The sequence below is a fragment of the Neomonachus schauinslandi genome, chromosome 13, assembly GCF_002201575.2.
Source record: "Neomonachus schauinslandi chromosome 13, ASM220157v2, whole genome shotgun sequence".
Lineage (NCBI taxonomy): Eukaryota > Metazoa > Chordata > Mammalia > Carnivora > Phocidae > Neomonachus > Neomonachus schauinslandi.
The window spans coordinates 17,787,024-17,804,647 of NC_058415.1; the positions used below are offsets into that span (position 1 = coordinate 17,787,024).

General features: G+C 38.0%; 1 protein-coding gene across 3 annotated transcripts in view; it reads left to right on the top strand.

Annotated features, from left to right (window-relative positions):
* PCSK5 (proprotein convertase subtilisin/kexin type 5) overlaps window positions 1-17,624 on the top strand; it is a 463,530-nt gene that overhangs the window by 153,647 nt on the left and 292,259 nt on the right. For all 3 annotated transcript variants that reach the window (XM_044920816.1, XM_021689363.1, XM_021689364.2), the window contains exons 6-7: window positions 7,066-7,154; window positions 10,794-10,966. In XM_044920816.1, the coding sequence (XP_044776751.1) occupies window positions 7,066-7,154; window positions 10,794-10,966 (262 nt within the window). The remainder of the gene's footprint in view (window positions 1-7,065; window positions 7,155-10,793; window positions 10,967-17,624) is intronic.

Sequence of the window (17,624 nt, forward strand, 5' to 3'; positions counted from 1 at the left end):
GTTATTTTGAATGAGTTTTTCTGCATTCCTTCCTTGTATAACCAAAAAAAAAAAAAAAAAAAACTGTAATATTATGGAAGCCTCAGGGACTGTTTATAATTGCAGTTACTTCAGAAACTAGTTTCTTAATTTTCTCACGAAAACTCATCACCGAAAACTGGAATGGGTGATTTTTTTTTTACTTTTTAAAATTTTCAGTTTACCTCCCCCCCCCCCCCCCAACGTTTCATGAGCTTTCGTAAAGCTTTTTGCTTTAAGACAGGGCAATAATCTGTTTTCAGCTCTTTTCCATTCTTCTTAAATTTTCATTTTTAAGATTCCCAGCATTTCCTCCTTCTCACTCAAGCTGAATAATTTATTAGGGAGATTCTATAAAACATACTGTCAAATATCCTGTCATCAATAGTAATGAAGGAATAAAGTCGCCGCTACCACATGGAATAAGTAGGGTAGCCAGCGAAGAAGTGGCATGAAATCTTGGCAGCCATTCAAAGGCAAGGACATGGGTCCCTGTGACTTTTGCTGGAACCGTGAAAAGACCTCACCTAAGGATTCAGGAGAGCGGGATCTAGTCTTTGCACTGCCACTTTTTATACCTTCCAGTCACCATCTGACTGATGGAATTTTCTCATTTGTCAAACTAGAGAAGTGATACCTGTTTTGCTTCAGAGGGTTGAGGTGAGAATCAGTTGAGGTTAAAATACTTAGAGAAATGGATGGCGTGATGTAAACACAAGGTGGGAATATTATCAAGAACTATGTGAGCAGTCAGAAACATCAGTGATAGTTTGGAGAACACATCAAATAGTGTTTGATGGTTCGAAGTGATAGTTTGGAGAACACATCAAATACATCATTATTTCTTGCTCTCCCTTTCTAAGGGAGTTTTTGAAGTGGAAAGTTTTCACTCCGATTTAAACAAAACCAAAATACGCCAAAGAGAATGGGCACACCAGATGTCAAAAGGGAATTTCTATTCAATGAGGGGGTAGACTGAATCCATGAACAGCTGAAGATGTTTGTTTCAAGAAAGAAATGAAATAGAAAGTAGTTTTTCTCCAACTTGTCATTGTTTGGTTCAGACAAGTGTAATTTTGACTTGCGAGCCATGCGGTGGCAACCATGGGGGTAGACTTTTTGCCACGTGTCCTGATGTCTCAGATTCATTCCAGAGCTCACTTGCATCTTCACATCTACGGTAAAGCTCAAGTAAGTTAATATTTTCATCCCCACTAATGCGCATGGAAGAAACAAAGTTCACAAAGCAACGTGACTCTGGGGCTAGGAGAAAGCAGGAGAATACACGAAGGCAGTATTTTGTGGTCAACCATGAATTCATATTTTGTACTCACTTCACTTCGCTTGTATGAGTTCCCAAAATCATGGAAACGAATTAGCACCCACTCTCGGATCTCATTTTCCTTGTTTTCAGTCACCCCGGGTAAAACTTCTGGAGATCTTTAATTTCAATGGTTTATTATTGGGAGCAGATCATGTAGTAGATGAGAAAACTTGGAATGGTACAACAAAGACTGTCATGATCACTCAGTCAAGATGCTCTTTAAGAGCCACAATGGTTTATTCGAGTAAAAATTATATGATAGAACATTTTGCACTTACTAGGGTGCAATGACAATATGCCTAAGAGAGCTGGAGAAGAAACGATGCATTTTTTTACTTCCTAGTTTGTCTACATCTACTTTATTTTAGATGATGTCCAATTTATTTTGCCACTGGTCTAACTATCCATTATAATTTATATCGTTGGGTTATCTTCTGGGGTCTCAGAAAAGAAAGTGTCTTAGCAGTAGCATGAACATATACAAAGAAGCTTTTTCCAAGGGGTGTTACGTGGAAGGTGGCTAGTAAATTCATACTTAGGTGCATGTAGGTCAGAATGTAATATATTGAGCATATTGCTTTCTGTACTAAAATCTACTGCAATGGTTCTCCTTATACTGAAAATATTCTAAATGCTCATCCTCTGTTTTCTCTGAAGAAAAATACATCTGAAACAAAGACTTTTGTCTATTTTGTGACTTTTATAATTAACTGACATCACAAACATACTTAATGCTGACCACCCTTGTTCTTTAAGAGAAGGAAGAAATTGAATCTTGTTCATATACTTGAACAGGTCATGATGATATCCATTGTTCTATGATCTATTTTAAATCCATCAAAGGACTGAATCCAACTAAGATACAAAAATAAAAAGATGACTAGTACTTTACTCGGAGTAATGATCATTGTCATCTGAAGAGAGGGGACTGTTTAAATGTAGTTGAGCTAGCAATTTGGACCCTCAATTACAGCATGTTACAGTATATTATTTAAGTGATATTTAAAATATATGCATCAGCAGTAGAGTGATAACTTCCCTGTTTCCCAAAAATGGTTCATCATTGCTCATGATATACAGCAATATACAGAAATCTTTGCAAGAAATGTTTTTATAAGGAAATAGTCCCTCTTTTCATCACTTAGGAGAATCCACTGTACATTAATGATGCACATAATATGTGCAGGGTTTTATTGCATTTTAGGAATACAGAGCCAAGTTAATTCTTACATTTTAAAAATACTATGGTAGAAAAGATATTTAATTAAATCTCTCCTACTGTAGTACATCTAAAACTCTTGGGAAAATATTAAAGAATTTTTTAGTGCATGGCTGAGCTAATGGGACACAGTATTTCTCTGCGAAAGTTCAGGTCTATAAATGAGGTAGACAATAAGTGGACACTACGAATTTTCCAGAGTGATCAGTCAAACCCAGCCAGCCTGGAGCTGGATTTTTAAAAGCACAGGGATGGCAGTGAGGTGAGAAAAGACGTGTATAAAACAGAACCCTTGATGCATCGTCCACTCCAGCTTCAACGAATTCACAAAGATAAAAGCCCAAACAACATGACCTCCTAAATGGACATTTCACCCACCACACGGGGAAAATATCACAATATAAACAATCCAGCAGCAAAAAGAGCAGAATTAGATTGACATGTTTGAGAATTATGACATATAATTCATATATATCAAGAAATATATCAAATATGCTCCAATACATATAATTGAACAGTATTTTTAAATGAACTATTCAAATTAACCAGATGGGTTTGAAAAAGAACTTCAAAAAAAAATAAGTAAATAAAACATCTAATGCTCGACAGGAGTAATGCAATGAATGGGCTAAGAGCACGTTAGGCGTGGCTGAAGATAAGTAAAATATAGAACTGAGCAGATTACATGGACAGCAGCCTAGGGAGAGAAGGATACGGGAAATCTGAAGGTGAAATTGAAAGATTAAGGTAGCTTTCAAAGGTACGAGCTAAAACTTATGATGATTTAAGCATTAGATCACAGGTCTAGGAATTCCAAGAAAGACTTTTTAAAAATCCAAACATACAACATCTTAATGAACCTGCAGAGTAGAAAAGACAAAGAGAAGATCTGAAAAGTGTCCAGAGAGAACTAGAATGCCAAGATGGCAGATTTCTTACCAGAAACAATGGTAACTTGAAGACCGTGGAATGGCATCCTTGAAGAGCTCTTCGTCTAGAATTCTATTCCCAGTGAAATTATTTTTCAAGAACAACAGTAAAATAAAGCCATTTTCTGAGACTACCAAAAGACTCTCTGAGGGACACATTTATTAGAATGTTCTTCAGAAAAAAAATCCATGATCCTAGAAGGAGTTATGAATTATAAGAACAAATAGAGCAAAGAATATTTTTATATCAAAACATTGATTATTCAAAATAGTGACACTAATGATAGTTTCCAAAAATATCCAATGTATAACTATAATCACAGGGATTTCATGTATTAAAAGGTGAATAATCACAGTTAAAACATTCTAGTCTCTGGGACGCCTGCATGGTTCAGTCAGTCATGATCCCAGGGTGCTGGGATCGAGCCCTGCATCGGGCTCCTTGCTCAGCTGGGAGTCTGCTTCTCCCTCTGCCTGCTTCTCGCCCTGTTTGTGTTCTCTCTCTCTGACAGATAAATAAAATCTTTTAAAAATAAAAATATTCTAGTCTGTATTTGGGAAAAATTGAAAAAAGTATTGATGACTTTTAGACTTTGTGATGTTGGGTGTCCTTGAGCAAATAGCTATAGTAAGCATTAGCTGATAGAATGTATGACAACCATACTCATACAGGGAGAAAAATACAGAAATGAACATAGATATATCATGTTACAATGGGATCTAGTCTCTGTAAATGGACTTATTCTTGAGTTAAAGACAAAGATAGCCTAGCTTCAGAAAAAGTAATCATGTTTGTAAGAGATATAACTGATATGAACACAATGTTTGATAGTAAAGGGGGAAAAAGTTATACAATTTAATTATTAGCCTGGTATCTTTAATCTTTTTTTCTACTACAGGAATCCCAGAGTTTTATTGCATATTCATAAATAGTTTCATTAGGAATATTTAATAATTCCATTCTAAATAAAATAAAAAGTGACAACGCAGAAAACATTATCAAATCCACAATGCAATGAACAAACTTGTCATAATGGACTCATAAATAACAATTGGAGAATTAAAATCAGATCCTTATGCTCCTGTAGCACTTGCCTTAATTAATAATAGGTACAATGAAGTATAAGAACAATGGACTCATAAAGGGAATTTGACATTTGAGGAAAAAAAGTAACTTATACCATGAAGTAATACGCAATCAGAGACTAATGAAGAATCATAGTAAATACTTGCTGGGCTCAGGGGTAAAATGAGTAGTTCAGCTTGTATTTTACAAAAGAAATCTTTTTTTCTTTTAAAAGTGGATCATTTTTCTGATGATTAAAGTGGTATGACTAAATATCAGAAGGGGAAGATAATTATGAATGCATCAAAATTAACTACTGGGTAGAACAACCTAGAATTGCCATAAATAAGATTGCTGTGTTCCAAAGAACACATGTGGAAATGTATATGCAACAGGTATGATGGAAAAGCAAGAAGAAATTTGGGCAAAAGGCATGAAAATGTTATTCACAAAACAAGAAATAGAAATAGCTAATAAATATTTGAAGAGATGGACAACATCAAATGTAATCTGAGGGGATAAAAAAGGGAAGCAACAATGAGATAACATTTTTCATGTCAGATTGGCAAGGATGAAAAGATTGAAAAACTCATGCATAGGGGTTTATAGACACGGGTCTGTTCATCTATTTTCTCCATTCTTCATATTGTCATTCGAGTTGGCTTACGGTCTTTTTTTTGGTCATGCACAAAAATATGTTTTGTAATAATAATATTTATCCATCTTGCAGGGGTTTTTTGAAGTTGAGTTTTATTACTTAATCTTCCGTTAACAATTTGACAACATATTCTGTGCTCTTTGATCCAGGCATTCCACTTGTAGGAATTTATCTCAAGGTATAAAAGTATATAAATGCTCAAGATTGTTTTTCATAGCCTTGTTACTCTCAGTGGAAAAACTGGGTAAATTTCCAGAAATCGAGGACTTGTGAGAGAGATTATGGGGTGGGGGTGTGGGGGAAGATGCCATTTAAAAGGTGACGGGAGGTAATAGTAAGCTTTTAAATGACATACAGGCTAATACTTACATAGGAAGATATGCATGACATTACTAAGTGCACGGAGCAGGATTTATCTCTGTTGTAGAAACTTGCGTGTGTGTGTATCCTTTGTAAGTAGTAACTTGTTTACATTTGCATAGATGGTAGTCATAGCCCATGATGAGCGTGGTCTATGCTGTTAAATAAAAGTAATGACCTAGAACTTGGGGGACCCAAGTCTTAGTCACTGTTAGGCTGACTTCACCCTATCTCTTTACATCTCAGAGCCTCCGTAAGCATCCTCATCTCTAAAAATGAGGGCAAAGGAGTGAGCCTTGGGCTTCATTAGCAATGACAAATACACCTGTAGTGGTTGTCATAGTCCTCTTCTGCATCCAGGGCAGATGGTAGCCATCAGCCCTAGTCTCCTTTCCCTGGGCTCAGCCAGACCTCAGGATTTTTCTCAACACAGTGTTAGGTCAACACATTTCTAAACAGATGGTACTTTGCACTTGGAACTTCTTTGCTCGCCTTGCATAGGATGATCTTAGAAGTTCTTTCAAGTAAAGGATTTTTCTGAGGAATGAAGTCACTGTGATGAGAAATAAAAGGAATATTTTTCAGAAATAGGCATTTGCTTTTCTAGTAGCCACATTTTTAAAAAGGTGGAAACAGAGCCTCCTGGGTGGCTCAGTCGTTAGGCGTCTGCCTTTGGTTCAGGTCATGATCTCAGGGTCCTGGGATCGAACCCCGCATCGGGCTCCCTGCTCAGCGGGAAGCCTGCTTCTCCCTCTCCCACTCCCTCTGCTTGTGTTCCCTCTCTCTATATACCTCTCTCTGTCAAATAAATAAAATCTTTTTTTTTTAAAAAAAAAAAGGTGGACACAGGTGAAATAAATATTGATGATATATTTTATTAAATAAAAGATTTCATGTCATTTACATAGAACAAATATTAGTGGAATATTTCACATTGTTCTTTCACACAAAATCTTAGAAATCCAGTGTATATATACAGCATATATATTTTAGATGACAGATTTCACTGGAGATACTTGATCTCTATTTAAGTTACAGTTTAAGAAGCAGATTCTCCTATACTGACGTTCTTAACTTTTGTAATAACTAAATTGAGTACCAGTTCTTAAATTTAATTAAAATTAAAGTTGAGATAAAGTCACATGAGCTGCCTTTCAAGTACCCAATAGCCACGGATGGCTGGTGGTTACCATATTGGACAATGGAAATTTAGAGAATGCAAAGAAACATACCATTCAATTTTAGCTTTCAAGGAGATTTTCTAGTTGGGAAAGCAAGATATAAAAAATATATATCAATCATAGAATCCAAAACAGAGTGTAATTAAGAGTTTGCAGTGGGCAGGCTAAGGGCTCCTTAAGTAGAAGTTCCAGAAACCTCCACAGCTTGATGCAGGCTTCCCCCCTTTGGAGTCTGACTGGAGGCGATGACGATGTGAGTTGGGAAGAATGGAGCATTTTACTTGAGCAAGTGTGTGTGTTCTCCCTGCAGGCATGGGACCCGCTGTGCTGGAGAAGTGGCAGCCGCAGCGAACAACTCTCACTGCACAGTCGGAATTGCTTTCAATGCCAAGATCGGAGGTACGGGAAACAGACTTGGGTGGATGGACAACCCTTTCTGAGCTCGAGACAGGGCTGTGTTGGCAGAGTAGTATTCAACTGTTGTCGAAAATGACCATCTTCGTGTGTGTTATTAAATATAGTTCAGGGCTTTTGAAGCAGTACCCCTACAGGGGTGCAAGCACAGACATTTCTTGCTTTAAAACGGGCATGAAAAACATGTCCAGTCATGAAGATGGGGTCATTGACATCTGCCCCGAACTATACAATGGCTGCCTGGGTCGGAAAGAACTGATAATCTAAACACCAGCCCATAATATCTCTATGGAGAGAGACATTCTGAAATTAGTATCAAAACAGAAGATCCATTTTTTTCCTTTTTCCTTATGTTTTACCAAAAGTTCCTTTTTAATGGAAATTGAAATGGGAAATGGTATAATCTCCTTTTGTAGACCCATAATAGAGCGATAGAGTTACTGTTAATAATCCCAGATTATGTATATACATTACACACATGCACAAACTCTGTACATACGCCTACTATGAGGACCTAACCAAGGGAATGTAACATCTGGGCGTTAATAGAAGCAAACTCTTTGCCCTTTGTAATCATCTTCGTTAGCTCTAGCCTGGTGCCCAGGCACACACAAATGGGCGAACACATGCTAAGAGACGCTATCGATCCTAGTGGTTTCAAGGTGTCCCCTGGGGGTTCCCCTAAACAGTGAAACAGATGAATGAACTTCCTGGTAACTAGACTGACATCTTTGTTTTCCCTGCACTATTGTTGCCAAGTGGTAAATAGAATTGGATCTAAAATTTAAAAAACAGTCCTTTCTAGAGTAAATGTAGATGTCTTGTAACATGATATTTGGGGTGTATAGTAATGGTGCTAAGAAAAGGTTTCCTGACACTACCTCGAATGTCAGTGCTCAGTGCCTTTGACCTCTCTCTCTCCTTTATTTCACACCGAATTCTTAGCGTATGGCAGCTTGTTAAGCAGTAATTAGCTATACTCTGACAACATCTGCTGAGCGTCAAAGGGGAAGGTTCATGAAGGAGCTAAAGAAAGGAGACAGAAATTTCCCCTGAAGAATGCTAAGGGTGCTGGACACCCCTGATAGTCTCAAGAGAATCCAATAACTATGGTGGCTACTAATCAGCCCTGCTTGCTGTCCTAGACACGACACACACAGTCCCTCCCTCACATAGACCAGCACACATCCTTGTCCGGGTCCTCATTCTCCTGTGCTAACCCAGCATTCACTGACCTTGAGGGACTGAAGGAACGAACTCACAGATAAGCTGCTGATCTAGCCAAAGAGGACTTCAGTAAGAAAATGAATGTATGGCAATGTCTCACTCATCCCCAAAACAAGAACATTCTGAATTATAAACTGAACCATCTGGACCCAAAGCATCAAGGCTTGCAGTCAGATAAGGAAAAATCAACCTTTCATCTTTAAACTTGAGGAAGCAAAATTCTTGTTAATTTTTGGTCAGAAAAGGAGTATTACCCTCTAGATATGATTTCATCAAGCATTTTTTTTCCTAGACTTCCATCAGTTGCATGACCTAGAAACTGCACTCAGGTATTGTGTAGATACTCTTACGTGTTGGCATTTAGAATTACCAGTTAGGTTATTTCAGACAGTTATATAGTCCAGTGTTTATTTCTTTGTACCGGTAAAATACAGTTGATCCTTCAACAACACAGGTTTGAACTGTGTGTGTCCGCTTATATACATATTTTTTTCAGTACGTACAGTACAGTACTGTAAATGGACTATCTCCTCCGTAAGATTTTCTTAATAACCTTTTCTTTTTTCTAACTTACTTTATGGTAAGAATATAATCTGTAATACATGTATCATACAAAATATGTGTTCATCAACTCCTTATGTTATTGGTAAGGCTTCCAAGCAGTAGTAGGCTATTAGTAGTTATGTGTTTGGGGGGGTCAAAGTTGTACGTGGATTTTTGACTTCGTGGTGGTGGGGGGGGGAGGGTTAGTGCATCTAACTCTGAGTTGTTCAAGGGTCAACTGTAGTTCCATTTTCTGCTTTGAAATAGCAAGAAGTGAAAATGGAGGCATATGAAATAGTTCATCTTGTTTTCAGTAAAAACCATGCAGGTGAATTTTGAATATTCATGTCAAATTAAAGCAAACCAATGGCTGCTTAGGACCCAGTATATACAAAGAGCATCAGGCTGGGCATTCTACCCCCACAAAACAAAGGGCTGAAAAGCCTTCTAAGTACAGTTTCCATCTGATAATTTTTAAAGTAACTTATTTATAACCCTTGTGATCCACATCAGCTGTTCTATACATCTCCTTTAAAAATCCAAAGGTCTGGAGGAAAAGACAGTCAAGAGATATAATAATCAAGTGCAGTGTCTTTAGGGGCACATTGAGGAAATTCAGTGTGTCCTGAGTGTTGATTTCCACTGTTCTTTTGGAAATAAATATTAAAGGGTATAGTGACCTATCTGTCACACAGTTTAAAAAGCTTCTGCTGGAAATATGGCAGAATGTTACCAGTTAAGTTTTGTCTGTCTCAATGCTCATTGTCATTTCTTCTATCTTTTATGTTTGTAAATTTTAGAATTAAAAGTTAAACATTCTTTCAAAGCACAAAGAAGGTATAGTTTTTTTTCAAGAGTATGTTGATTTTCTACCAAAAGCCCCACCTCAAACCGCAGAGTATCAAAGCTGCCTGATTAGTGGTTTTATTATTTAAGCCCCATGGGCTGGTAGCCATAAAAACTTGAAATCCCGCTAGAGAGCAAGGTTTTTCTAAGGAGTAAATATGGGCCGTAAAGATATAATTGTAAAATAATACAGCATCTCAGTGATGCTATTCAGCTTAAGCTGAAGGAGAGATAGGGTTACTTCACAATTAGATGTATTATTGTTGTTCTGAGTCTCCAAAATAAAAGGAAAGAAAGCCTGACATTTGACACGTAATTTATTTTGGGGTCTCTGTGTCAATTTTTTTCCTATTAAGGTTAATAATAAATTCCTGTCTGTCTGGCGGGAATATGCTTAAATGAAGATTAATGACTGAACATTGTTAAAACCCTTGGAGACTGATTTGATGTGTGACATGCAAAGAGAGCATTCTCATTTATTATTTGACTTATAAATAACTTGGCAAAGAAATAATGTATTAAGTTCACATCAGTCTTACAGATTAGGAGATAATATTAAATACGGAGGAAATTAGACCAACCTAACTTGGCGGCTTTCCAAATTTTGTGAGCCCGCTAAGGTCAGAATGCTCAATACCAATTATGAACACAAGTTACCTAATGAAGGGAAGTTTAGGGAAGATGGATTGCTTGAGGCTCTCTCTGTCAAGTACTCTCTGAATACAGGGAGAAAGAGAAAGGAGAGATTGCGGAAACTTTAAAAAAGAGAATAATGGATAAAAAAGATTTTAAAGAAGTTTTGCTCTCTCCCGTATGACGTAATTTACTTTCTCTCCAGGAAAGCTTTGGAAGAGTCTGCGTGGGGGGTGGGGAGAAGATGTTCACTTAAGTGTTGATTAAAAAGTTGATTCTTTGCCCCCAAATCACTGTAATTGGAAATATGTCTTGGGCTGTTTGGGTGTTATATAGTGAAGCCTCTATTCAAGCTAATTCCCTTCTGTCTGGAAGGGGTTCGGATGCTGGATGGAGATGTCACGGACATGGTTGAAGCGAAATCGGTTAGCTTCAATCCCCAGCACGTGCATATCTACAGTGCAAGCTGGGGCCCCGATGATGATGGCAAGACCGTGGATGGACCGGCTCCACTCACCCGACAGGCCTTTGAAAACGGCGTTAGAATGGTAGGTTTTAAAAGCACCTCGGCTCATACTTTGTCGATCAGTGATGACTCTCTTGATGATTCTCATGGGATTCTCTAGAGGAATGGACAGAGCTCATAGCTGAGCCAGGAGACAGGTTTATAGAAAGAGGCACTGAACCTTTAGGTTTGTGTGTTACATCCATTCTGCAAATGAGCTAAGAGCTAGAGAGATTCCCCTGACAAGAACAGAGGTATATTTGGATGCTTCAATTTGCTCAAAGGAAATGTATTCGTTAATATGTTAATCTTGCATTTGGAGCAATAAATTCTCAGCACTGAGAGATGGAGGAGAAATGAAGATACTGAACCGCTCTAGTTGGTGTTGAGGTCATCCAGCAGTGCCCTTCTGGGCCTCTCCCTTTCGTACCCCCTTCCCAGGTTTCACTTCTGTCCCAGGACAGTATTACTGTTAGGCTGGCTCCCAAGTTCCCCAACCAGGCAGCTCAACCATCGTCATTTTCCTTGATTTCACTTAAAAATCCGTGCACCACTCCTCCCCTCAAAAACTGACCACATAATCTAACGTAATAAAATGTCTCCTTCAAATTACAGATCTTAAAAAATCCTACTTTATTTTCATTAAATAAAAAATAAGGCCGTATACTTGTAATCATGGAAGGAGGAGCATTCCATCAGAAGCAACTCCTTTCTGTTTCTTACCCCTGAGCGAAACTTTGGGTGATTTAAAGCATATCTTTTAATCTTGATCTGGGGCCATCCTCCCTTTCTTCATCATCTTTTTTCACTTTTTTGTAATGGAAGCATATTCCGCTCTTCCTATCCTTTAGCTAGTACTGTTTTCCCAGCGCATCCTTGCCTCATTCCCATGTCCTAGGACTATACAGCCGATTATCTTCCACCATCAAGCCTCAGCTAAAACGCTGCCTGTCCCCAGAAGCCTTCTCACTGCTCGAACTAAAGCTAAGCTCCAGCAGTCCCTACCCTGCACCTGCTAAACTTTATGTTGTTCTTGGTGTTACATAGAGTCATTATCATATTGTGCTTTATATCAGAGTTATCCTGGCCTATATCTTCCTAATTAAATTGTTATGTCCCAAGATAGCAAAGCTTGTGCTCTACCCATCTTGATGGGCTTTGCAAAATGCATGGGGTACATGGAACTCTAGTGACTGTTCAGTTAATGTTTGTTGAATTTCATTTAATTTACTACGAATTATGGCAGCCACGAGATGGTTGTATATTCAGCCCTGATTTGGATTGGTGGAATGCATGCAGTTGGTTAATGTAATGTTGCAGCTGGAGTACAGATAATAATGCTTCTTCCACCTTTGTGGGATTGGTGTTGGGGTGTAATCACAAGACTAAGCTAAGCTGTCTCCTGGTTATTTTGAAATAGACTGGAAGGGAAGGCTTGTGCACTCATTCAGGATGTACTTCCTAACTGAAAGATAGTTCAGGCTTGGTTAAGACATCCTTTCTAGTTCTGTCAATCTTTAACTATTCTAAAGCCCTTTAAAGCTATAGAATAGTGTTTTAAATCGTTTTGCCTAGAATTTTCCTTTCAAGGTGTCTGAACACCAAATGAATGTACTCTAAGTAATCTGGTGGTTGCATTACCAAAGCCCTGGAATGCAGATTGGTATTCTTTCTCTGCCATCCATTGAATGGTCATTCAAGTTAAATAAATCAAGCTTAGTTCATATTTAGTCTTCAAATTGTATTTGTATGGCTTTTGATATAATATAAAGAGTAGGCTGGAATTTCTCATTAGTATAATATATTAGTAATTAAAAATCTCAATAGCGTACATATAGACAGACAATGCCCCATATTCAGTAGTTGCCATTGAATTAGATGGGGGACCGATGTTTTCAAATTTATTTCTGCTAGGGAGTCTTTCATTCAGTGGTAATCTTGACTGGAATTTCAATGTGTAAAACAAATTAAAAATCTGGTACTTTGGTTGAAGGAGGAAAAGGTTAAGAAAGAAGATCATCTGAAGAAGCTACTCAAACTTATAGGAAGATTATATTTAGAAACAAATAGTTTTGAAAAAAATTACTTTATATTCATTATTAATTACAAAAGTAACCCATGCTTATTAAAATAAATCATGCTATAAAGATGAAATTAAAAATAGATTCCCCACACAACTAGGTAACCATTGTTAAGAGTATGGACTCCACCTTTCCCTACTTCTGTGTGCATTCCCACAACAAACAGGGATCACATGCCTCTGCATGTTGCTGTTTTCACTTAGCAGTGTGTGGTGGGCATTCTTCCAGGGTAATTCATAAGGAGAGAACTCATTTATTGTAATGTTTCACCATTTTTAGAATATGGAGATACCATAATTTATTCAACACTTCACTGAAGATCTTTCAAGGTTTTAATCTAAAAAAAGAGGTGGGGGGGGGAATTTAGCTATTTACTTTTAGAGTTAAGGTAGTAACAAAAGAAATAACTCCTAAAAAACAACAGATTATTCTCTGGCTGCTGTCATGGCACATTAATTATGGAAAAGCAGCAGCGACCCATTTAAATGTGTTTAGATCAACAGGATAGGGTTTCTATGTGTTTGCTATACACAGGCTTCGGACTTAGCCAGGTTGAGTCCAGGATCTGTCATTCACTGCTCTCTGACCCAATACAGATCAAATTACGTCTGCTCCCATTTCCTTATCTAAAGTAAGCCAATAATAGTACCAAGAGAGACGTTATGAGTGTTAAATGAGATGATAATGCATCTAAAACTATTGACACAGTACCTGGTGTCAATAGCAATAGGTGCTCAAGAAATACATTTTATTTATAGGTATCAGTGTGTGGTTATAAATGTATATATATTTACATATGCATATATAGGTATCAGTATGTATATATACATACATTTTTTTTCAAAGAAGAGATCATGTCCTTTCAAAAAATTTTATATTTCTCCTCAGTCCTCGATCCTTGTCTACTGTTTCTGCACTACAGAATTCTAGATGATTCCGTTGAGCCTCCTGTAGTGGTGGATTAGAAACAATATATAGAAATCAGCATAGACTTTCTGAGTTCTTGCATGTCATATACTTTGTTCTTCCTACGTCTGGCCTCACCTTCAATTTCATTTGCCCTTAAAAGCACATCTTCCATTTCGATACACAAATTCATTCTACTTATCTATGTTTGTAGTCTTGAATTTAATTTATATTTTCCCAAGAGATGTTTCTCTAAATATCTATGAATATATAATTTAACATTTTTAAAGCAGCATATTAGTCTTCCGGGAGAAAGAAACCTTCCGCTTCTTTATTATCAGGCATCAAATGGCACAGTACATTCTATAGTCTTCGATATTTTATTCTAATTTGTGTTCTATATATAATATACATTGTCAAACTTGGAAATGATCGGATGAAAACTTTATACAAAGTTAGATTACAAAGTGCAACTAAGAAATGAGTGATTTATTGGCTGCAAGATTTAAGGAATGAAGGAATAAATAACTACTAAAATAGCTCCCTCAGGTTCTGGATAAAACCCTATGTGACAGCTTAAAGTCACTCTGGCCTGTTAAGGTTTTAACTGTATCACCTACAAAAATACAGGAATTGAAATTTATTTATTCTTTCTATTAAATTCAGTGAGCTCCCACTTTCTGTAGAATGTAGATAAAGCAATGAAGGAGACATCTAAGTTTTATATGCAACTCATCAAAGTCTGTACATTCGAGCAACAAGACAGGAAACAAACAGAAACCGTCAAGACGACAAGCTAATGATAAGTGTTGTAAATGAGATAAACGGGTGAGGGGGCAGGACAGAACTGTAGTTCAGGAGGATAGGGAGTCCTCTCTGAGGAGGGGGTACATGAATGGGGACATAAATGGTAAGAGGCCAGTCAGGTGGAAGGGATGTTTTCTGCAGAAGGAACAGCAAGAGCAAAACACCCTGAGTGGAGAATGATCAGGCTGTGCTCACAGAACAAAATGCTGATTTGGATGATGGGAGCGATGTGGGCGGAGAGCGGGCAGTAGGAGATGGTTTGGAGAGGTAGTCAGCGGCCAGTTCCGCAGGGCTGTCTAAACCATGGAGGGTGTTTGTGATTTATTCCATTGCAGAAAACCCTTGGAGGTTTTCTGAGTAGTGGCCTGTTGGGACACAAAATTTTCAAAGCTCGCTGCTGTACAGGGAATGGACTCTATGTGGGAGAGGGACGGGGAGGCAGGAGCGGAAGATTGAAATGGTCCAGGGAAGATGTGATGATAAGCCGGACTGTGAGGGGCAGCAACATCAGGACAAGTGGGGGGGTGGGGGGAGGGGAAAGAGGGAGCAGCCTACGTATCAAGACAGATTTTCACAAAGGAAATATATTTCGCTCAAGGAATCCAACTATTGATCACATCCATTCCTTCTGCTTGCTAATCAAAAAACGTAGCGAATATTGGATGTCAAAATGCTGCCTATCTGTTTACTCTAAGAAGTATTTGGTTCAGTAGAATGTAACACTCTTTTCAAAGACTAACAAAATCAGAATTGATTCAATTTAGAGCCTTTTGAATTAAGGTGCCAGCGTCGCATTAGACAAAACTATGTTGAAGAAATCATGTTACAATTGACAACTTGCTCTTTTCCCCAGAGACTGCATTTTCTTTGATGCTAAGGAGCTGTAAAATTAAATGCAGGAATCAGAGGTACATAATATGAGTTGTGTACAATTGATGATGATAGTAGTGGGGTAATCATAATAATAACTATACTAAAACACTCAACATCTGCCAGTCTGTTAGCATATGGTCAGTCCTCTGAGCCCCAAAATAGGTAACTTTTAATCTTCACAATGATCTCATAAGATAGATCCTGTTCGCCCCAATTTTATAGAAAATAGATACTCAGCAGAGCTAAACAAGTCAGAATGTGGGCCTCAAAGAAATCTAATAAATTATGCTGCATGTCGTCATTTCTGCTTTATTTGGCACATTTGACCTCCTTGTATCATCCGTGACCATAGAGCGGAGCTTTTTTCCTGTTACAGTGGTGAATGAATTTCTCACCCTCTACCTAAATCCACCTCCTCCATTTCTTCACTGGATGCCTTAGCTTCTCGCCTCACTAAAGACGTAGCTCGATCAGTTCTCTCTTCTCTCATCATCAAAACATCCCTTTCCTCTGCGTTACTGCCATCCACATACCATCAATTCTATCTCAGAAGACAGAGGGGAGACTCTCTCTGCGGTTTTCTTCTATTTTTCCAATTACTGACTCCATTTCTTTTTTGTCCCTTGGAAACCATTGTTCATACTTGTCCTCTACAAGCTCTTTTTCCATTGTTTCTTAAAGCCACTCCTCAGAGCCCTGACCCCTCAGTGCACTGAGGCTGTTCTTGTCACAACCACACTGATGACCTTCTTATGTGAAACCCAGGGCTCTTCTCTGATCCATTATGTCATTTGTCCTGGTAGGGAGGCCTGCCTGCTTCTTCTAGTCCACAATAAAATACACACACGCCAACCCTTCAGAACCCTTTTTTCCTTCTATTTAGTGTATTTCCTTATCTTGTTGATCAATTGTCTCCCTCGTAAAGGCCCAGAGATGGAGCATTTTGTTCTGTGCTAGATCCCAAAAACCTAAAACAATGTCTGTTTAGTGATGAGTGAACAAATATGTGGGTGAATTCCATGCCAGTTTGCTGCATATACTGAGTGAATTTATTTAAGGATCACACGTGGATTGGTTTTTTTAATTAATAATATGGAAATGAGTCACTAACATACATGATATATTCTGGTGATTAATGCAGGCGGACTATGGATTCAGACTCTCCAGGGGGTTTCAGTACATTCTTACCGTGTTCAAGTTAATTAGCCTCTCTCAGGATCAGTTTGTTCCTCTATAAAATGGAGCTAACTGTTAGTAATTACTTTATAGGACTATTGTGAGGATTATATGATTAATGCCTGTAATGTATGCAGCAGAGTTTCTGGAACATAGTAAAGTCTCTAATTAAGTTACGAGTCTTAATCATCATCACTTCTGAAAAGGCCAGGGTAATAAAAGTGAAATGCCAATTAATCGTGCAGAATACTGTAAAAAGTCTTAATTGTCCAAAATCTCTGGGTTAGTGGATTAACCCATTTCATATTTCTGAGTGATCCTTAAAGAAGGTAAATATACAGTCTTGAGATTATTATTAAGGAATGGCCAAAATAAATGGGACAGAATATTCAAGAGAATATTTTCTGAAGTCTATTCCATAAAACACTAATTAATAAGATGCCCCAAAGAGGGGTGGGGGTGGGTGGAGGATTTTGCTATCAAATAGCTCAAGGGGGGCGCCTGGGTGGCTCAGTCGGTTAAGCGTCTGCCTTTGGCTCAGGTCATGATCCCAGGGTCCTGGGATCGAGCCCCGCATCAGGCTCCCTGCTCGTCAGGGAGCCTGCTTCTCCCTCTGCCTCTGCCCCTTCCCCCCACTCATTCTCTCTCTCTTTCTCTCAAATAAATAAATAATTTTTAAAAATAGGCTCAAGAAACATCACTTCTTATATGCTCCCTTTTGAAACTTAAAAGCATATTAAAGGCTCTGAGAAGTTCTGCAGTAAAGAGATATGTGTAACTTGATTTACTCAACGTTCTAAACTTTAACCACCCAAAAGCTTTTTTTTGTGTGTGTGTGACTCGTTTTGAATTGGTGTT